This window comes from Epinephelus fuscoguttatus, linkage group LG14, assembly GCF_011397635.1.
Source record: "Epinephelus fuscoguttatus linkage group LG14, E.fuscoguttatus.final_Chr_v1".
Lineage (NCBI taxonomy): Eukaryota > Metazoa > Chordata > Actinopteri > Perciformes > Serranidae > Epinephelus > Epinephelus fuscoguttatus.
Genome location: NC_064765.1, coordinates 2,220,165 through 2,242,750, shown reverse-complemented (window position 1 = coordinate 2,242,750; position 22,586 = coordinate 2,220,165). Strand labels below are relative to the sequence as shown.

Here is a 22,586-nt window from a genome sequence, read left to right as displayed (position 1 = left end):
AGCTCTGTGCCAGATGGTCAGTATATTTCAAAATAAAGTATGTATTTATGTATTCACTCACAAAATCAATTTGTGCACTGTTGATAAGTCAGAACTGGATGCCGTTAGCACCACCACAAATCCATGCCCGAACATGTTAAATATTGAACTCAGCACGTTAGCATGATGATGTTAGCATTTAGCGCTGCTTTGCCTCAGTACAGCTACACAGAGCTGATACCACAGACGTGTTACTGTGCCTCCGGACCGGCGTTAGCCGTGGCCAGAGGCATTATGTTTTCAGGTTGTCCGTCGATCCCATCTGAGTGAACGCAATATCTCAAGAACGCCTTGAGGAATTTCTACAAATTTAGCACAAACATCCACTTGGACTCAAGGATGAATTGATTAGATTTTTGTGGGCAAGGGTCAAGGTTGCTGTGACCTTACATCTGTCTCATTTTCATAAACACAATATCTCAAGAATACCATCATGGAATTTCTTTAAACTTGGCACAAATGTCCACTTGGACTCCACTTGGTCACAAGTCACTGTGACCTCGTCCATCTCATTCTTGTAAAGGCCATATCTCAAGAACACCTTAAAGGGATTTCTTCAAATTTGGCACAAAGGTCCACTTGGACTGAAGACTAACTGTCAGAGGTCACTGTGACTTCTCAAAACATGTCTTTGTCCATAACTGAAGAATTCATTCACTAATTCTGACCAAACTTGACACAAATGTCTAACAGGATAAAATAATGAAGGTCAAAAGGTCAACGGTCAGCTTGACTGTGACATCATCATGTTTTAACGTCATATCTCAGGAACAGAAGGGGAGACATTTGGTCAGATACTGAATTGGTGACTCTAATCTTGAACCTGTGCTGATTGTATAGATCTTCTGTGTGTGAAGCATCCATGTTTTCACTGACATGGATGGAGACTGTCAGAGACACTGGACTGGTGGGCGGAGTCATACAACCACAGGGTGGACTGGTGGGCGGAGTGGTAACTTCAGCTTTCCTAATGTGACGTGTGTGTCAGAGTGGTGAAGGTGTTTTTTATACTGTACTGCATTAAGCTCTCTCGGCCTGTGTAGAGGCCCTTGAGCCTCACAACAAACCCCTCCGACTCCCTGGGGAGAACAGAAGAAGTATCTTGGTGATATAACCTTAAACACCAACATGTTTGGTGAGTAAAGTGCTGTTAAATCCCACAGTTGACACAGATCCTGCACCCTTGGCAGCAGTTTTATTTCAGAGTCAGTTGAGTGTGGCTCTGATACCACCCAGGCTCACAGAGCCCCACAGAGACTCTGAGCACACGCTGGATAAAATAAGCTGATAGCCTACTTGTCTTGTAATTTCAGCCCTGTCCTGCCTTGAAGGGTGGTTTCTAGGGATCGACTTGTTCCACACAAGACTTTGTAAGATGAAGCTCAGAATGAGACGGCAGCTCAGAGAAAATTTTCCTATCTGCTCCTGAGTGGATAAGGGAGGTGAGGGCGGTGAGGGTGGGGAGATGGTGTCATGCAGGGATGGGGTGGAGTGTTGTGATTTCCTGTTTTTGCGAGATGGGGAAGCAGATATGCAGTCATGCTCTGCAGCTCAGGAATGGGACTGTCGACTGTGCAGACTCCCACCAATTCCAAAAAAAAAACAGGCAGAACATTCGGTTATGAAGATTGTTGTGGTTCTGGGATGTTCGTACGCTTCTCTGTGGATGTTTATAACCAAATGTTTTACAGTATCAGCAGAGTGGCCTTGTTGAACTGTACAGGCGTCTGTGTGGGACGGTGCTTTGGGGAAACTGGGTCCTCTTCGGTAACAGACTGTTCTCTCTCCGAGTATGTGGGCTTCAAACTGTAGGCTGCAGTTTTTGTCTGTGTTGCACTTTCTGTATTTAGGCCTTTTGTCAGGCTTTCTTCTGAGTCACATGACCCTCCAGCACAGGTGCATGTGCGTAAATAGGCCTGTAACTTTTTTTTTGCATCATGTTTGAAAATCAAGACACTTTGTGTGGTGAAAACAGCTTTGAAATGTTTTTAGTCAGCAGAAACTTTTTTTTCCACAATCATGTTATATGAACAGTTTTAAGGAGCAGTATGTGTGATATTGTGTCATCTAGCAGTGAGAAATGCAGATTGCAACCAGCTGAAACATCTCTATGTGCCAAGCCTGAACTCCTGGTTAGAATTCCTTCAGTGTTTAAGTTTCTACCAGGAGCTGAATTATCCACAGAGGTCTCCTCCTCTCCAAAACAACAGACCAGCTGATTAAAACTGCTAGAAACACCAAATAAATCAGTTTCACGATTAAAAGAATCAATGCTGTTTGGCTCGTCGCAGAGGGGCTTCTAACTATGATGGCCAATGTGAAAACAGAAACCGCCCTGTCTAGAGCCAGAGTTTTATTTATCTGTTCTGGGCGACTGTAGAAACATGGTGGCACAACATAGATAAGGACTGAGACGTGTAGCTGCAGACACATTGTAGCGTAAACAGCACACCCCTACAACCCAAGATAGCTTCTTACCTAGCTATTTGCTAAGTTAGCGTGAACATAAGTTACAAGATGTAGCCTTCCCATTACCCTTATCCTAACCTTAACTACTTTTCCTTTAACATAAAACTTCATAGCTAATGTAAGCTAATCGCTAAATTAGCATTGGCATAAGTATTGGGATGTAGCCTTCCTATTACCCTTACCCTAGCCCTAATCTCCTCTCGTTTAACGTAATACTTCTTAGCTTGCTAATTGCTAAGTTAGCATTAGCATAAGTTACCCTACCTGCCGGTGAAGATTCTCAGTCATCCAGGTCTTGGTAATCTTAAGTGTTATATCGTAGGCAACTGGACCTGAGTGGTTATCCTAACCTTAACTGCCTTTCTTTTAGCATAATATTTCTCTCTTTTATAATGAACCTCAAAGCTAATGTTAGCTCATTGCTAACTTAGCATTAGCATGATTAATGAGAAGTAGCCTTCCCATCACCTTACCATATCCACTTCTCTTTTAATGTTATACTTTATAGCTAGCGTAATCGCTAACTTAGCAGTTTCACCAGGACTTCCACTTCCAGGCCAAGGAATGAAGGTAGCTGACGTATGACAGGCGAGTCATGTAACTAGAGGTCACGTAGCTGCTCCAGCTGCAGTTATACCTACTTTTGAGGATCCACGCCGTGTATAGATACAAATGTCTTATTCTAAGGTAGAGAAAACACAATGACTCTTTCATTCAGGTTATTACACATTTAAGAAAACTGTCAGTATATCTTTCTAAATCTTCCACACTGGACCTTTAATGTGGGTCCGTCTGCCTCAGTCGAATAAATACCAAACTCTAATGTAAATAAATCATAAATATGCTCCATGACCTTCCTAAAAAACAAACAGTAAATGGTTGGAGGGAGACCTCCTTCATGAGTAGTATCCTACATTACACTGACGGTATGATGACGCTTTGCAAAGAAAACTCTGACATAGCTCTCAGGTCCTGTGTTTGGAATCTGAACCCCACCTTGGCTGCAGGGAGTTGGCTGCCAAATCAGGACGAGGCCTGATACTATTGTTGGAGCATTGATGTGAAACCTGAGTCCACACCTAACAGGCATGTGAGGCAGAAACACTGCTTTACTATCGTAGAGCCAGAGGTTTTTGGACATAAAGAAGATGACGACCCGACGAGTTCAGAGCGGTTCAGAGCTCAGGAATTTACTCTGTTTACATGCAAGCTGATAATCCAGTAACGGGATTTGATTTGATGAAATGCTCCAAAGTAAATATCTGGATTAGAATAATTCAGCCTCTGTTAAATTGATTTTTATGCAAATACAGAAACCTAATACCACAGCTAATCCCTGCTTCATGGGAGTGTCACTTTAAAGCAGCCTGCACATGACATGTGGATTAGTGAAAACAACTCACATTCCTCATGTCGGCTCGTGTGGCACGTTTCCATTGTTTACTGTTTATGATGTGTAATGTTTGTTGTTCCTGAGCAGCTATAAAAAGCATCAGCGTTCCTCTGCTCTGAGCTCCGGGCTCCACCTGCTTGGTATTTGTGGTTGTCAGAGTTCGTCTGCTAATTGTTTTCACTGGCATTCGTCTTGGGTGTTACCGTGTTTTCAGTGCTGAACTCGAGGTCAGTGGCAGGATGATGATGATGATGATGATGATGATTACATAACAGCCTGTGCTGTGAATTATAGGACTACAGCCTACAATTACGCCAGTGTTTTTGCCTGAGAAGGGAACTTCCTGTCTCTTTCCTGTCTATGTAATCAAACAACATGAACCCAGCAGGACCTGGGAATGAGGGCACTGGGTTTAGACCACTAAGTTAACGGCCTTTTACTAAATATCACACGACCAGTCCTACTCTGTCATCACAAGTCAAAGGTTCATTTTCTTAATTTTGTTGTTGTTTATGTGACATTTCTTCCATTCATTTTAAATTTGTAGTAATGTTCTAGTCACGTTAGCGTCATAGCTGTACTGTAGCTACAGCAGTTAGCATGATCAGTTTATCAGTCTTTGGTCCAGAGTGAAATATCTTGAGATATTTTGGATTGCAGTTTAATGTGATAGACGTTCCTCGCCCCCACAGGATTAACCTGAAAGTTTTAGCTATCTCTTAAATATTTTATCCAGTGCCACACAGTTAAACAGCTCTTTAAAACACAATTTCATTGGCAGAATAATCTCTAAAAATGAATTCTACTGAGCCTCACATGCAGTTTGAGATTAATGCTAACATAGCATGCTAACATTACAATGTTAGCAATATGCGAACAATAGCATGTTATCATGCTAACTTGTAACGTCAGCATTTAATATTAATTATAACCCACCATGTCTTCGTCGTTTTAACTTTGACTTTCCACCAAATTAAAAAATGCACATTACTTATATATTTATTATTCTACAGCAGTCGTAGTGAGGAGACATTTTATTTTTCAAAGTTGCAAAGAGTTTCCATAGTACTAATAAAAAGACTCATTTTTAAACCATAATTCTTGATTTGGATTTAGGGCTAAGAAGTTGATCTGTTGAGCTGAGACACACCTGATGGCAATATTATTTAATGAATGTATCAAAAAAGCTCACCAGCACCTGAGCAGCATTTAACAAGCAGCCATTTTGTTAGCGTTTCAGCCTTTAGTTGCATATTATAGTGCTGAAAGTTTTCCCCCCGGTGGCTGTGGTTTATAGAGTGTGACCCGTTTTGCTCTGTCTCTGTAGCTCACCCCTTTTATACCCAGATAAATTATGTTTGTGTAGAAATCTGACAGAGCTTGAATTCTGGGACGAGGCTGTTTTGTGACACTGCACGTTTAGATGTTAAATAAGTGAAAGCAGACCAAATATTTTATATTTCATATTTATTTCATATAAAAAATCTTTAGAAATAATGTTTCAGCTCAGAAATGAAATTAGTTTGTCAATCAGTTATAACTTTAATGGTGTTTTTGGTAGGATGATTTGTCCCAATTCTCAAGAACTGGTGATTATTATCCTGACGATGTTTCCCTGCTCTCCTGCTAAATATTACATCCAGGCCCGCTAACATGGTAGTGGCTGAATGTTAATAAACCTCTACCAAGAGTTTGGGCAGTGATAGGTTTTGCCTACAAAACTGCAAACCAAGATAAATGTTTTTTAATAATTACAGTGGTTTTTTAGTTTCCCATGATTCTCCGAGTTTTGTTTTCACAAACATTTACTCTGTAAAACTGTGGAGGATAAACAGAAAAATTAGGAATTTGATTATAAAAAACAGCACAATAATTGCAGCCATAAAACACAAAATTAATTCACCTCATCAGTTTTAAAATCACATTTTAGTTGAAGCAGTAGATCACCACTGTAACAAGCTGCAGAATTCAGTGAACGCACCATCTGCAGCCTTTAGTTAGCAGTGTTTGGGTTGTACCTCGTGTTAATTTTGTGCCTCGCTGAGTTTTTGCACAGTCATACTGAAGGTTTACAGAAAAGAAAAGGAGGAAATGTTGTTGGGGGGGGGGGGGGGGTGAAAAGCTCTCTGGTTTCTAAGATAACTGAGCACTTAATGCGTGAGCTTCCTTTTCTCAGATCCTGCGTACCTCAGTGGGTTTGCTTCAGTTTCTCTTTTCTTTCATGTGTCGTCTTTGAGGTTTATTCCTCTGTTCCTCTGACTTCTCTTCTCTTCAACATCTGACTTTCCACAGCGTGACATTTAGGTTTTCTTGTTGACTCAACAGACGGGGATGTTTGAGTTGTTCATGAAGCAGAATTTAGGTTACTGTACCTCCTCTGACATCCTGTTTTACATTTGTGACTGAATTCACTTCTGTCAGAATTTCACAGCTACTTTAAGTGATTAAACATTAGCTACATTTAAGAGCATTTAATTCAGTTAAAGACACAGTGTTTTGCAAAACACAAGGCGCACCGCACTGCCTTTTTCTTTTGTTAATTGAATGCCACTCGTAAAAAAAACGCTTGCTGCACCTATTTATTGTTCTTGCCATGTTGCGGCAGGGAGTACTGTCTGTAGCTCTGGGTGAGGGTGAGAGGCTGTCAGCAGATAAACAGAGATCTGTGTGGGTACATGAGACCCTAAAAAAGAGGCTGGATCATGGGGAGTACCACCAGTTGGTCCAGGAGCTTCTCCTCCATCATGGACGTTTACAGTACTGCACTTATCTGCTGTTTTCTATTCAGATGGTGCTAACTGTGCTTTGTAAAGTCGTATAGCTCTGGGTATCCAGCAACCACTACCACCAGTTTCTCCTCCATTGTTCACCAACTGTAAACTGGTTGTTGTGACCACCACAGAAGCCCCGCCTCTCACATCATCCGATCAGACAATGGGGAAAAGCAGAGATGACGTGGGGCACGTTTCTGCTCTGAGCTGAAGTTTTTTCAACCCGAGGACTTCAGAGCGCTCCAGCAAAAACACCAGGTGCCTAAAGTGCACAACAAAAAACAAAAACAGTGAGCAAAATTTTCACTCTCATTAAAAACTATTACAAAAAGCCGCCTCCAACTGCTTAAACACTTTCTGTGTGATCAGAGTCTAATGTTGTAATTTAAACTGTATTGTGTTTGGTAAAGGAGTCTGTATTTGCACATTATGGCGTGCAGCCTTGTAGCTGGCCTTCTGCATTTATATTAGTTTGTTTTTCACTAATACAATTACATCATATTTCTTTCAAGCTTCTTCATCTGGAGTCAACTGGTCCTTGGATTTAGAGTGTAACCTACATGTGGCACTATGAAACTTTACTCTAATTGTGAATTTGTCCAGGTATGTGTCAGTCGGCCTCGCAGAGCTCATTTATGAACAATAGAGAAAGTCTCTGTGGTTGAGGTGTGAGGTGAAAATGGCACAGCAGCACAGGAAGTAAGAGAATAAAAGCAGGTCTTGGTTTCAGGCCCAGTGTTGAGTCGTGCTCCCTGCTCTGATAACTTCCCTTTGGCAGCCCAGAGTGTCAGAAACACATGTTAACTGGGGGAATTTTTCTCAGTCATATCATTGTTTTAAACTGGTCACAACACAGCAGATGAGACTTTCCCATGAGTCACGGTGCGGCGGACTTGTTGGTGTTACGCTCCGAGGCGCACAGTGTTTCTAAGAACTGCTCCCCTGTGCCATGTCCAGTAAACCAGTCTACAGCTACAGCTGGTGAAATGTGTTTTCCTGTCATGTTTATGTAGGACACTCAGTGTTCAGTCAGATGTGAGCATTGTTTCACTGCATTGTTCGTGCTCATCCGGTCTGATGACAGAAAACAAGTGGTCTCTTGAGGTATTGTGGGATGTCTGACCACATGTAGCCTTGTGGTGTTAGTGGGACACAGACACACACTCTCACTCTGTGTGAGGACAGATTAGCCCCATTCATGCTAACAATACAGTCCTTCATGTTATTTCATGACCAGAACACACACTGCTGAACTGACTCAGTGAAGAGTTGTGTCAGTGCACCTTAAAATCAACACTTAAAAATATGTGTACGTTTGTAGTTTAATACTTCTCCCACACTGTGAATCTTATTTGACATTTACATATTACTACACTGAAGGGTTACATGTGTCAAGTGGGAGGGACTTTTGTTTTCCTCACTCTGTACTTGGCGTGTTTGCGGTGCGTCAGTGATGCAGTCAGAGCCGAGGCGTAATATTGTGATTATACAACTTTGACCAACAAATAAAATATGTAATCAAAATATATTCATGATGAGGGGCAGTTAGCTCTCAGAATCAAAAACTTTTTGTGGCCGTCTCAGTTTCCATGGAAACACATGGGGTCTGACAAAGGCCCAGATCACACAGAAAGTGTTTTGCAGGTTGCAAAACACGAGGTGCGCCGCAGTGCCCACTTGCTGTGCTTTTTTATTGTTGCCATGCAACCACCCCATCACCTCCTTATTCTAACCTTTCTGTGTAATCAATGTATTGTTAATCTATTTACTTTATGTATCCTGCAGTAATCAGTGTGTAGCTGCTGCCATGTTGAGGCAGAGGGTGCTGTCTGTGGCTCTGGTTGAGGGTGAGAGGCTGTCAGCAGATAAACAGAGATCTGTGTGGGTACATGAGACCCTAAAAAAGAGGCTGGATCATGGGGAGTACCACCAGTTGGTCCAGGAGCTTCTCCTCCATCATGGACGTTTACAGGCGGATTTTAGGATGACTCAGGGGCAGTTTGACAAACTGCTGTCTTTCGAGAAAATAACTCCACAGCAGCAGATGGCAGTCGTCTGTATTTGTCATTCAAAAAGGAGAAACAGGTAAACTGTCTTGATGCTAGTTAGCCAGTTAGCACATTAACATCACAATCCAGTGTAATGCTAAAGAGAAAAATAATCTGACCTTATGGAACAAGTTTGTTCTGGTCTTACTCCCTCTGGACTTTAACTCTTTGTTTACTTTCCTCACTTCAGTTTCCCTTCTCGTGCGCTGAGCTGAACTGACAATCAGAGTGATGTCACTCACAAACGAGTTCGGCCATTGCTGACGCTGATTCAACATGCTTAATCGGGCAAAAATAAAAAGCCACGGGGGGCCGACGAGGGGCCACAGTGTGGGACACACCACAGCGTCAAGGGCGACAGATGCTTAATGACAGCCTAACATTGACCGACTGCTGGCTGGGTGTGTCAGAGCCTTGACCTGCATCACTGCTCTTTGGGTGTTTGAAAAACCCGCCCTTCAACAGAGAAGAGAAAACGTCAAAAGTCTCATGTTGGAGAAGCTGAACTGTTCTGCATATTTTGTTTGATAAATGAATACAACCATGAATTGATTTTCTGTCAGTTAACGAACTGATGAAATGACTGTGTCAGTACTGAGTGATGAACACAGAGTGTTTTCTGTTGAACTCACGTGAACGGCTTGCCCTCTGTTGCAGGTGGTACAAGCTGCACTCTAAGACAGGGAAGAAGGAGAAGGAGCGAGGAGACATTCAGGTCACCGTCCAGTTCACCCGAAACAACCTGACAGCCAGCATGTACGACCTCGTCATGAAAGACAAGAGCGCCTCCACCTTCGTCAAGCTGAAAGAGCGCATGAAGGCCAAGAGGAGATCCAGCGACGAGGACTCGGCATCGGCCATCGTATCGAGCGGTTCAGCATCCCTTTACCGGATGCGGCACCGGCTGCCAAGTGACGGAGGCGGGGAGGAGGATTACGAGGACGACGAGGGGGGCGAGGTGCGGCGGAGCAAGATGAGGACCTTCTTCCTGAGAGGGAAGCTGAGGAAGTCTTCGGACACTCGTTCCAGCACATCACTAGGCTCGGAGAGCAGTGAGTCGTCATCACGGGGTGGGAGCCTCAGTCCCACAGCTGGCATCAGTGTGGTGGTCTCTGACCTCTCCAACTCACCCAGTAACAGCAGCAACCTGACAGCCGACAACAGCCCAGGTGAGTCTGAGACCACGTCATCACTCACTGAAGAATATTCATCACTATAAACTCACAGTCATCCCCTTCTTTAGTCGATACACAGAGAGTCAGATTTACCTTTTCTGGGACAACTCTGTGATCTTTAACCAAAACAGCAGTTGTTTTGGTTAATCGTTCGTTTATAATAGGGGTGGGCAACACGGCCAAAATTTTCCATCGCGGAATATTTAATTGTATTTCATGGTAAGGGTGTATCATGAAACAGTAGGAGATTTTTTTTTTTTAAACTTACTTAATCAGATTTGTTTATTTTTTTTTATGTCACCAAGAAATTTTGTTTTCAGGTTGTCCATCCCATTCTCCTGAATGTGATATGTCAAAAACGCCTTGAGGGTACTTTTTCTAATTTGGCACAAGCGTCCACTTGGACTCAAGAATGACGTATCAGTTTTTGGTGGTCACTGTTCAAGGACACTTTGACCTTGTTTGTCTCATTCTCATGAACCTGATATCTCGAGAATGTCTTAAAGTATTTTTTCCAAGTTTGGCTCAAATGTTCACTTGTACTCATCAATGAAGTGATTAGATTTTAGTGGTCAAAGGTCAAGATCACTATGACCTTGTCTGTCTCATTTTTCCAAGTGTGATATCTTATCTTGAAGGAATTTCCTCCAGTTTGGCACAAACATTCACTTGGACTCAATAATGAACAATGATTTTAGTGGTCAAAATTCACTGTGACCTACAAAATATTGTTTTGACCATAACTCAAGAATGTACGCTAATTATGACAATCAAATCTCAGGAACAGAAGGGGAGCTTTAAGGTTCCTTTTTATTTTTTGAATTTTAAAAGTATGGAAATCTGACATCAGAACTTAATAATTAAAATAACATAATTAAAATGATTAATCTATTATTAAAATATTGTGCATTATTATGATAGACTAAAAGATATATATTAATTATATTTTCTTTCATATTTAAAATAAATAATAATCTATTTATTCGTTTCAGCTAAAGCCACCATACATTTCTGTTGCAGAACTTACAGGAAAGTGTAAGTTTCAGGTTCATTTATGTAGAATATATAAAAATAAACCACGTCCTCAGAGTTATTTCACACCAGTTCATTCAAAGTGTGAAAAAACAGCAGGAGCAGTTTGAGGTTTTGTTCTTCTTTATAAAATATGGTGTCATATTTAAAACTGTGAAAGGAAGCTCAGCTGTTGAGAAAACTGATGGGTGGCTGACTGTGAAACGTTTTTATCTCTGTGCTGCAGGAGAGATGATTATAAAACAGGAAGATGAAACAAACTCCATATTTTTCCTTTAAATTATCTTAATGAAGGTTAATGGGTTTTATGTTTTTACATCATTTGTGAGCTGATTTATGTCAAAGAGGGATAAATGTATTTACAACAATGTATAAAACAATATAAAGTCTTGTCAGCATAGAGATGTTGTCGTTCACAGTTCTTGAATTTAAAGGATTTAAAGTAAAATGTTCCAAACATTTGCCACAGACACTTCAGAGCTTTTGTTATGCCTCTGTTGGTGATAGCTGTGTGTGTTTTCGTGGTGTCCGTCCCATTCTTATGAAAGCAATGTCTCAAGAACACCTTAAGGGAATTTTCTTCAAATTTGGCACAAACATCCACACATAAACTGATTGGAATTTTGTGGTTGAAGGTCAAAGGTCACTGTGACCTCACAAAACATGTTTTTGGCCATGACTCAGGAATGCATACACTGATTCTGACCAAACTTGACACAAATGTCTAACATGATAAAATAATGAAGGTCAAATGATACTCATGACATGCAGATATGATCATGCATCCCTGTATACAGTCTGTGTGTGTGAAGCATCCATGTTTTCACTGACATGGTCATAAACTGTCAGAGACACTTGGCAGGTTCACGCAGACGTACATCTGTGAGGTGGTAATTCTACTTTTTTGCGTCAGTCGATAACCATCATGTGAATAGAAGCTCTTAGTTCACTACTTTAATTACTTTAAGGTGTTTTGGTGGCGTCTCGGCACACTGAACTGCCAACTCTGTCAGACACACCGTGCACCCCCTCCCCACACCACAGACTGTGGGTTGTAGCTGCTGCAGCAGTGGACCAATCACACAGCTGCAAGAAAACCATACAGCTTGTCTTGACTGCAGATATCATTTCACTGTAGGTGTTTCAGTGCTACTTTGTACTCAGTTATTTTGATCCCAGTCCTGCTGGAAGGTTCGTAAAGTGATTGTTTATCTGCAACTCTGTTTGTCTCTCTGTCCTCTGTGTTTCTTTTTATTTGCCCTGTTCTTGCAGAGCACACAGCGAACACGTCGCCCAAATCGCCCTTTCTCAAATGTGAGTTTGGTGATGATGAGGCCGGTGAGATCACCATCGCAGTGCCTCAGCCCACAGTGTGCGTTAACGGAAGCCATTCTTACAACGTCCAGCCCCTGGACCCAGGCTCAGGAAAACCTAAGGATTCTTTAGGCCTGGGACTGTTGCAGAAGTCTCTTCCTCTCTCCATGTCCCTGCAGAACCTCAGACCCTCCACAGACCTCCCCAAAGGCCCCGTTGGAGACGGGCGCCGCTGGTCCTTTGACAGGCCCGACGAGGAGGAGAAGGCAGCCATAGCGGCGGCCCTGGAGCTAAGTGGCCCCATGCTGGGTGACGAGGAGGAGCTGCTGGGACACGCTGCTCCGCCCAAAGCCGCCTCCTCATCCTCCACCTCCACAGTGGAGTCAGAGAGCCAGGGGAAAAAGCAGAGGAGGAACTTTTTCTCCCAAGGGAGGAGTGAGTCTGCGGGGAAAGGGCAGAGTGAGTCCAAGGATGAGTCTGAACAGGCCCCCACCGCCACCGAGGAGAAACACAGGGGATGGTTTGGATCAAAGGACTCGCACAGCAAACCCAGGTGAGACACACCCACTGAGACACACACACTGTGAACACACACACTTAAAACACAGAGAGGATGAATCACTGACAGGGTCACGACCCACGACATCAGACAGGTGATTAATTATCATTTCAGTACTAATGAGCTGAATCAGGAGGGTTAAAGGAAAAAAAACTATCTGAGTAGCAGAGTTCGTTAAGTACAGGGACCGGTTGCACAAAACACCTTAAGTTTAGCATGACACTTAAGGTTTTCTCCTTAGCTGAGGGACTTAGACAGTTGCACAGAACCCCTTAAGAAGTTTCCTTTGTTAAGGAAACCTTATTTACTGTCTTGATTACTGTCAGAGATTTTACAGCGGTACATGTTTCCATGGTGATTGTTTGTTTGCTTGGACTCACACTGTGACGCCTGTTAACATCTCATAAAGTTGTCTTATAGTTAGACAGTGAAAAAATGGCAGAAGAAACTAAGACAAGACTCTGACCGTATTGGTCAGAGGAGGAAAAGAATAAACCTCTGCAGGAATATGATCATAGACAGAACAAACTACAAAATAAATCTGATCCCAAATACCAGAAAACAGAAAACGACTGTAGGACGAAGCAACAAAAATGAATTCAGTTGATCCGTTGTCTTCTCCAGGTGTGTTAAACTCATGTTGCAGTTAAGATAAAGTCAGAGGTACCTTAAGGTTATTTTCTTTTACCTTGCTTTGGTTGCTAAGGTCTTTTTGCAACAATCTAGGGATTCCTGAAGTATAAGATCAAGACAAGGAGAAAACCATAAATACTTAACTGAACATTTTAAGGAAACCTTAAGGAGAAGACTTAAAGGTGTTTTGTGCAACCAGTTTTTTGGGGGGAAACCTTAAGTAGGACTTTAAGGAAAATCTTAACGTAAGGTGTTTTGTGCAGCCGGCCCCAGACTCTTCACTCTGAGTCAGATATTTCCAGAGCAGAGGAGCAGTTTGTGACGACCATTATCAGAGTGGTTGTTTACTTTTCACTTCGTGTGGAGCAACATGGCAGCTGGAAGTTGCCTCCAGCTCTGAACACTTTCCTCCTCAGCTCCTGGTCTCAGTCTAGTTACAGCAGGTACCTGCAATGCAGATGGAGGAGAGCAGCTCCATCAGGCAGCAGCTCCATCAGGCTGCAGCTCCATCAGGCAGCAGCTCCATCAGGCCGAGGCCTCGTGCATGCTTCACTGAAACATTCGTTCTCTTACAGGTTGTGTGTGAGTCGCCTGCTGCACTGTAACTGTCTCTGTTGTGATGAGTGCGTTGCTCCTGCAGTGTAAAATATATCTTAAATTCAGGCCTTAAAGAACTTTAAACAGCTTCTTTACTTTTTATTTTTATCAATCTACTCAACTGAGACCAACAAACAAACCATAGTATCGTAGTGTTTCTCCACACTGAGCGTAAACAGAGTATTGGGCTGATAAGCGGCTGCTGACTGAGGCGAGCTCAGCTTTTCTGGACCACAGTACACTCAATACGTTTCTGCCAGCTCTGTAACTATACGTTTCCACAGCCTACACACCCACATGCTGTTATATCCTTGGGGAAAAGTGCCAAGTTGGCACCAGGAGCACTCAGTAATCATTACAACCAGCTGCATCAACTTTTCTGACATCATGGCCCAGTGAACACACAGGAGGCTCAGAGACGGCTGTTTGGGATGTGGACCGGTGCCAGGTTTTGTTTTTCTTAGTATGATCGAAAACTGTAGTGTAGTGTGAAGATAACAAAAGAAAATCCAGGTTAAAAGTAAGTGTTGAATTTTATGTTGGATCTGTGGACGGCAGCAGCACACACCCCGCTGGACACCGCCATCGTCAGGTGACCGAGATTCAATGTCAGCATGTCTAATGCCAACGTCAACTGATGTAGAATAACGACGACAGATGACGTTTTTATTTTGTTGTTTTGAAGTTGTGGTTTTAAGTATCCAAAATCCAAACGTCTCATGCCAACGTCATCTAGAATAACGACATTTGGTTGTAAGGTATGAAGAACAAAACTTAGACGTCATAATGTTCACGTCCACTCAACGAGGAATTCAAATGTCGTTAGATATTTAAAATATCGTCAGCCAGCCCAATTTTCAGTCCAACCAAAATTTAACGCCTGTCAGACGTTAGAGTTCAATGTCTTTCTGACGTCATATTGACGTCTGGTGCCAGCTGGGGCATTAGTCTCGGCTCAGATGTTTACAGCCTGGTTCAAAAATACAGTTTTGGTTTCTGTAGCTAATTTACCCGTTTGTGACGACTGTAAGAGGAGCGACTCACCAGTTTACATTTTATTAAGGGTCAGAGTTACACATGAATAAGGCCATGGCTGCTTGAGTGACGGGCTGTCTGCTGATAGTGTCTTTAGTGTCAGTCAGATCCACCCCTCGCTCCTCCACAGCTCCACCCTCGCATCCAAATATGGTCATTTCTGGCTCCAAAAATAAGATGGCGACAGCCTAAATGTCAAACTCAAGGCTTCAAAAGGATTTTCTACAAACGTATAATATAATATAATAATATAATATAATACATATTTATTATAATTTGAAGAAAGTCTAGTTACAGCTTGTTGTGCTGCCCCCAAGTGGCCAAAAAATTACTGCAGGTCTAAAGGTGTTTTTCCAGCCAATGAAGCACCGTTAAAGAAAACCACTGTTACAAATAACGGAATTAAAATGTGAATGTACATTTTGAATCAGTGAGTAAAACCAGAATAAACAGTCTGTAAAAACTGAATGAGTAAGATGTGATTGAGACAGAAACCTGCAGCAGGCCTGGAGCTGAGCTGTGTGAACCTTCCTCACTAACCAAGAGGACTGTGTGCCCTTCTTTCACAGCCTGGTGGTGTCACCTAAACTAGAGCCCAGCACAGACCCCCACCCACCACCCCTCTCACCCAGTCACCATCCCCCGGGTCCCTCTGAGGTTTCCCCACTGCATCACACTAACCCCTTCACCCCCTCACAGAGCACACCACCCCCCATATCTCCCTGCAACCCTTTCTTCTCTCTGCTCCAGCACAACCCTTTCTATGACGACATGCTAACCCCTCAGCCCTTAAAACCTTCGCTGCCTCCTCTGCCCTATCTCTCCAGCGCCCGGCCCCCCATAGCTCATCTCTTTCCTCAGGCGAGTAACCCCAACCCCACCCTGACTCACACCCGCCCAACCACAGAGGACTCCATCAGGGGTGCAGAGAGCAGAGCGGAGAAACGACCTCTTCCTCCGGCTCCCACGGAACAGGAGGAACCTCTAAGCAGGAAGTTGTCCAACCCTTTTACATGTGGCGGGGAGCTGGACCCAGACTCAGAGTGGGACGAATCCTTTGAAGCGTTTGCAGCTGGCAGGCTGCAGTCTCCTGAGGATCTGACCACAGCCTGCAGAACACAGCACAACACACCCAGAGACTGTCCACTAGAACACTGCGACGATAAAGCAGCATCACTACTCGCAGCAGATCACAACACAAATGTGAACGATGCACGACTTTGCACAGGATTTGTGTTCGAAGCACAAAAAGCCATCAGCCAGGTGACTCACACACATCATGCTGACACATTTGCACAATTCCTGGAGACGATCCCGGAGCACACAAGCTTCGAAAGCGACAACACAACTTTAAACACTAACTCACCAAAACTGGATGCTTGCACTAAAACTAATGAAGCTAACAGTCCGACTAACACAGACGATTTACCCGACACTAATATGCATCACGCTCCCGGTCACGCCTCGTCGCTGCAGCTCAACAGCAGCTCCCCTGATGCTGGATCTTCAGGTCTCGGCAGTTCAGCAGAAGAGGATTTCCTTTCCTGTCTCTCATCTTACTCCGATAAATTCTCTGCATCCTCCTCTGAGGAAGCCGAGGCACAGAACTTTGACAGAAACATCCTCGGCTTTGAGCACTCCTCTGACTCGTCTGTTGCAAAACAAATAAAGGCCTCAGAGTCTGAAGACGACATCACTGACAGCAATGATGTGTCTGTAGTGGAAGCAGCCCAGCACACTGTTGTTCAGCACAGGGACAGTGATGGAGATGGAGATGGAGAGGTAGATTTAAACGGTTCAGAGGGGTCGTTGGCGCGGCAGTCCCCGGTGCTCACACACCAGCAGCCTGTGATCACTGCAGCAGAGACAGGAAGTGAAGACGCAGTCACTAACTCGACAAACTTTTCCAACACTGATTTATCACCAAAACTACAGCCACACTCAGACGTCTCTTCACAGCCCGACAACACAGAGGATGGAGACAGTTTTTCCAAAGTGTTAAATGATTCCTCCGTAAGTAACACCACAGACGTGATGACCTCTACTACTCCAGATGATGAACTCTGCTCCACACACCCATCATTACACATCATAACCTCCTCCCCTGACATGAGGCAGAGCTCGTCAGACTCACCCATGGAGAGCACAAGTTTAGGAGGGCAGGATGTGAGCCAGCGTTCTCCGATACCTTTTGGCCTTTTTGGTGATTTCCTCAACACCACTCACATCATGAACAGTCCCAGCCAAGACTTTGACGACACACTGTCACACACTTGTGTGTCTGATCAGAGCAGCTTTTTCCAAAGCCTTTACGTCAGCGCCGACTCGCAGGGTTACCAAACCTGTGAGTCTCACCCGTCCTCCAAATGCTCCATCAGCTTGGAGCCAAACGAGACGCTGCACTCTGCGACCTCGACGCTGTGCGGTGAGCTGAGTGAGAGTCAGACGACTGAAGAAGATTCAACCAATGCACGCAAGCCACGTAATGGAGAAATCAACCAAACCGACCAATCTGAAGGATCCGTCTGTGTAGCTGAGGACAAGACGGCAACTCTTGAGCCAAGTGTCATGACGGGGGATCACAGTTTACTCCCTGCAGCATCGACCAACTCTGACATGAGCTGTAATCCAAGGAACCTCACAGAAGGAGGTGTGGAAAGTCAGCATGTCGTCCTCAGTGACGTGTTCTCAAATTGCCCTCAAGTGCAAAGTGCCACGCTTCACCGCTCCCAGTCTGAAGGCACACTGACACTCGCTTTTGACGAACTCCTCCTGCCCTCCTTTGGGAGTGATCCTGGCTCGATGCAGGAGTCCTCCTCAGCTCCGCCCGGCCCTGACCTCCCCTCTCTGACCTCCTTTGCTCCCTCTCTAACCCCTCTAAGTAGCAGCTCCCCTGTAGCGCTCTCTTACCTCCCTTCTTTTGCTGGCGCTACGTCGACATCACCACCCAGCGCGGCACAAGCTGCGGCGCCAGAGCCAACGCTTCAGGAGACGCAGCAGCAGCAGGCAGCCAATCAGCAGAACAGGTGAGGTTGCACATGCTCAGTGCGCGGTGACAAGGTGGAGAGGAAGCACTTTTTCCCACTTCCAGAAATCTCTATCCTGTCGTTTCTTCAGTCTCCCTCTGCCACTCGGCTTCCGCCTGCTTTTCTTCTGTGCTGCCGACTCTCGAGGGGTTTCTTCTCTGTGGTGTGACCTTCTCTTTTTTATCACTTTGTTCACACACACACACACACACACACACACACACACTGGTGTTAACAGGACTCCTCTGCAGGTGTCTTGTGTGTGCTGGCTCTGTGGTGACGGGAGGGGAAACAGAGCCTCAGGCCAATTAGCAGTTATTATTTTGCCCTGATTCCTACCACACACACACACACACACACACACTAACCCCCTCCCTCCCCTCAGGGCCAGCTCGTGTTCTCACACCGCCACACTCATTTGCCAAAACCTCAACCAGAACCAGGCTTTTCCACGAGGCAGAGAAGGTGTTGTTGTGTCACTGATAGCGTTTCCTTTTCACCTCGGGGTAATAACACATTTAACACAATTCTACATGTTTGATTGCACCGACGCATGCAATTAAGTCTTTCAGTTTGGAGCTCATTTAATTTCAATTTTCACCAGTGCTTCCTTTAATGAGGACTTTTCACATGTCTAACCTCCTCTTACTCCTGATCACTGACATGAAGAGTTTGTGGGATGTTAAAGGGTCGATCTGAAGCGTCTGTGTGTGGTGTCGTCCTGGAGGTCCAGAGGACGATCTGTCGTGCTCAGATAATGGCTGAAACCTTTATTACCTGAGCTAAAGAGCGAGATATGTGACAAAGATTGTGGTTGTATGAGTGGAAGTCACTGCACTGAGTGGGTAGGTGTTCTGATAACAGATTTCCTTGTAAATGTAGGTCACTGACACAGGAAACTGCCCTTCCTGTGTTGTTGTTGACTTGAAAAGGTCGTTTAAGTTGACCTGAACAAAGAGCTGGTTTCTGGTTGTTTGTTGGTGCCCCGACCAGCAGGCAAATTGACTTAATTTAGTACCTGAACAACGAGGCAGCGGCATATTTCAGCCTCTGTAAGATTCTGTGTTGTGAAAAAAACACAGATGTTGTGATACCTGTATTTCAAAGAGCTTCGGACCTCCAGAACGGCAGCCAGACGTCTTTATATCAGGGTGTTCGGTGTAAAGAGGCCACAGGGGTCGTACGCTGGTGTGAAGTGTGATACCTGACTGTGTGTGTGTGCGTGCTGCTTATTGTCGTCCCCTCCAGCCCCCACCCAGTGAAGCCCCTGACCACTGCCATACAGGCTGAGGAGAAGCGGACGGAGGGCCGGTCAGTGCTGGCCACCGGCCTGGAGAAGCTCAAGTCCACCATCCACCCGGGGAGGAGCAGCCAGCTCAGCGAGCAGGAGACAGAAAGGAAGAAGGTACGGTCAGGTTATAGTAATAATACTGTAGAAATACTGCAGAGCTGCCCTGCAGAGGGAAAGACAGGTTTCTCTTCCCTGAATAATTAAGCCCTTTTTACACAGAGGTGGCGCCATAGAGCTGCTACAAAGCCCCTTCTTTATGCTGCCTTTGAATTTTTACACAGAACCAAATGACGGAGGCATCATGTCGCTCCAGTGTGTGATTTTAGACAGCATGCCGGCATCACAGAATCAAAAGAGGCATGATGGGCGTGACGTATAAAGGCCCAGACATACCAAAATGGCGTCAGAACTTGCAAAGGCCCCCTGCTGCATCGGATCACGCCGCCGTGTCTCAGCCAAAAAGTTGCACATGAACACATCACAAAGACTCCAGCCAACAGCCAATCAGCGCATAACGCTCTGCTCCTGCTGAGAGGAAATGACTCTCCACAGCAGCAGACGGCGGTTGTCTGTATTCATCATTCAAAAAGGAAAACAGGAAGAGCGTCTTGTTGCTAGTTAGCCAGTTAGCACATTAACAACACAATCAGAGCATAATTACCGTGTGCCAGTGAACAAGAACACACACCATCAGGAAACGTTTCTGCTGAAGAGAAAAATAATCTGACCTCATGGAACAAGTTGGTTTGGTCTCACTCCCTCTGGACTTTAGCTCCTCCTTTCATTCACTGACGGGCTCCACCATTGCCAACGCCTATTCAACACGCTGAATTAGCCCAAAAAAAAAATGCAGACAGGGCTGACGAGGGTCAACAGTGCAGGACACACCACACCAACTAGGGCGACAGACGCTTACCGACGACCCAACATTGCCAATCAGCTTGGTGTGTCAGGGCTTTAACACAACAGCGTCGGCCTCCAATGTGACATATAACACACGTGTCAGCAGCTCTTTATAAACAATAACAATGACATCAACATGTCAATAACAATCATTTAGCGTCCATGTTATATGGCGGCTGATCTTGTCCTCTGCTCGGAGGGTAAGGAGCTCCTGGAGCTCATTGTTTAACTGTTTTTGGACATTCACAGCCACTGTTCTTCTTCTTTGAGTTAGCGGCTAACTGCTATCAGCTACTTTCTAAGTCTGCCATGGTGTGTCACACATATAACACGTCATCAAAACATAAAACCCCTCCAGCCCACGGTCCTTCCTGATGGCTGTCCACTTTTATACAGACGTCGATTCGCCTCTGCTGCCAGCTTAAAGACGAGACAACTCTGTCCCCTCATTCCACGATCGTCCCAAAATGGCGATGGGGTATAACAGCGTGATATTTCAGCCTTCAACAGGCGGCGTAAAAGTGGGCTAGAGTGACAGTAAAGATGCAAGATGCATGAGCAGACCGTCTTAATTCAATCAACAGGAAATCTAGTGAGAAGACACCACTCTGTTTTTATCTTTGTTACACTTCTGCTCTCCTTCCTGTCTCTGTTTGTCTCTCTGTCTGTCTCTCTGTCTGTCTGTCTGTTGTCAGTCTGCGACAGAGGGAGCGGGCTCGTACTACCACCTGAACCACAGTGAACTGGTCGCCCTGCTGGTGCAGCGGGAGGCGGAGCTGGAGAGGCAGAAGGCGGAGTTTGAGCGACAGAGAGTGTTGCTGGCGAAGCGTGAGGTGGAGCTGAAGAAGCTGAAGCCGCAGGTCAAAGATCTGGAGGACTACATTGACACGCTGCTGGTGCGCATCATGGAGCAGAAGCCCACCCTCCTGCAAGTGCGCTCCAAGTTAAAGTGACGACCACGCGGAGGGAGAAGGGTTTGCAGCCGTGTTCACTCTGTCCTCCACAACAGCTCTTTAGTCTTTTCACTGCTATGCTGTCCTTTTTGATACAAATCTGTAGGCACTGAGAGATGTGGAGGCGGCGTTCTCCAGCCGGCATGCTTTACTGTGCTGAAACACGTCCTCGGAGAAGGATTCGGTTCGGGCGGTTCTGAATGTAGCGGGTCCTCAGGTTGTTTTCAGGTTCACTCAGCCAGATGGGTTTGAGCTCACAGAGGAGAGAGCCCAGTAAGTTCAAAACCCATGCTTCCATTTTGGGATCCTGATTGTAGAAACAATGATTCCTCCTCTTCACCTCACCTCACGTGTATCACCTTATCACACAGAGAGAAATGGTAGAGTGTCAGTCCACAACACTTCACGTCGCATTGCAGCTCGCTCCTCCTCACACAGCGTTTCAAAGAATATTCTCTCAGTGTTGCAGCTTTGTGGGGAAACAGGAGCGAACAACCTGAGGGGACACTCTGGTGGGTTTGCATGTTTCAGACCATTAACTGCAAATTACATAGACTTCAGATCAACGCTGCACATTTCTGTCACATGTCGACAGGTTTACATTGATTTTATACCTTTGAGGCAGCCGCTGGTTTCACCTCATTTCAGAGAAGCAGAAACTCATCGTGCAGCGACTGAAACCTGCTCGAGACAAGAATCTGTCACCGTGAACATTTTGACACTTTTGTGTTTATTTCAGTTTCATGAGGCAGCAGAAAAACATTTTTTCAATCACTCATGAGCTTTACTGGAGGTCTGCAACCATTGTTATATTGATGTTTTTGTCAGAACAGTTTAAAATCCAAAGTTATTTAGTTTATTATAATGTAAATCAAAGGAGACAGAAATATCAAACGTTTGTGTTTTTGCTTGATAATTGCTTTAAACAATGAACAGATTATCAGAACAGTTCCAGTCAGATGATAAATCTATAAAGTGACTAATTGTTGCAGCTGTTCTGTTTTGTCAGAAAATCAATAGACAATTATAAATCTGGTTTTATCTGGCAGCAGTTTGGACTGTCAGGGTTTGGATGTCGCAGCGTCCAAGATATGCCAAAAAGAGGAGTTCAATTATATATAAATACACATAACAAAATGTTCACCGCAGTGGATCTCGAGCAAGTTTCAAACTTCTGCTGTTTTTCAGTCTGAATGTTTTTGTGTCTCTGTGACTCATGATAACATTTGTTTAATTTAGTTCAGTATTAACAGAGAGCGCTGCAGGCAGCAGCAGAGAAACAGGCTGCAGCGTAACCTCTCGGGGTGTGTGTGCACACCTTCAGTGTCCGTCCACTAACAGTGTTTGT

At 44.6% G+C, this 22,586-nt stretch overlaps 1 protein-coding gene across 3 annotated transcripts in view; it reads left to right on the top strand.

Moving 5' to 3' along the window:
* Positions 1 to 22,586, top strand: part of rab11fip5a (RAB11 family interacting protein 5a (class I)) — a 37,988-nt gene extending 15,402 nt beyond the window's left edge. The window contains exons 1-6 of one of the 3 annotated variants that reach the window (XM_049596078.1): positions 1,596 to 1,806; positions 9,378 to 9,889; positions 12,200 to 12,794; positions 15,635 to 18,091; positions 19,340 to 19,496; positions 20,981 to 22,586. In XM_049596078.1, the coding sequence (XP_049452035.1) occupies positions 9,475 to 9,889; positions 12,200 to 12,794; positions 15,635 to 18,091; positions 19,340 to 19,496; positions 20,981 to 21,238 (3,882 nt within the window). In that variant the 5' untranslated portion in view covers positions 1,596 to 1,806; positions 9,378 to 9,474 and the 3' untranslated portion in view covers positions 21,239 to 22,586. Of the gene's footprint in view, positions 1 to 1,595; positions 1,830 to 9,377; positions 9,890 to 12,199; positions 12,795 to 15,634; positions 18,092 to 19,339; positions 19,497 to 20,980 lie in introns of those variants that run through there. The other 2 variants (XM_049596077.1, XM_049596075.1) reach the window with 2 other exon arrangements.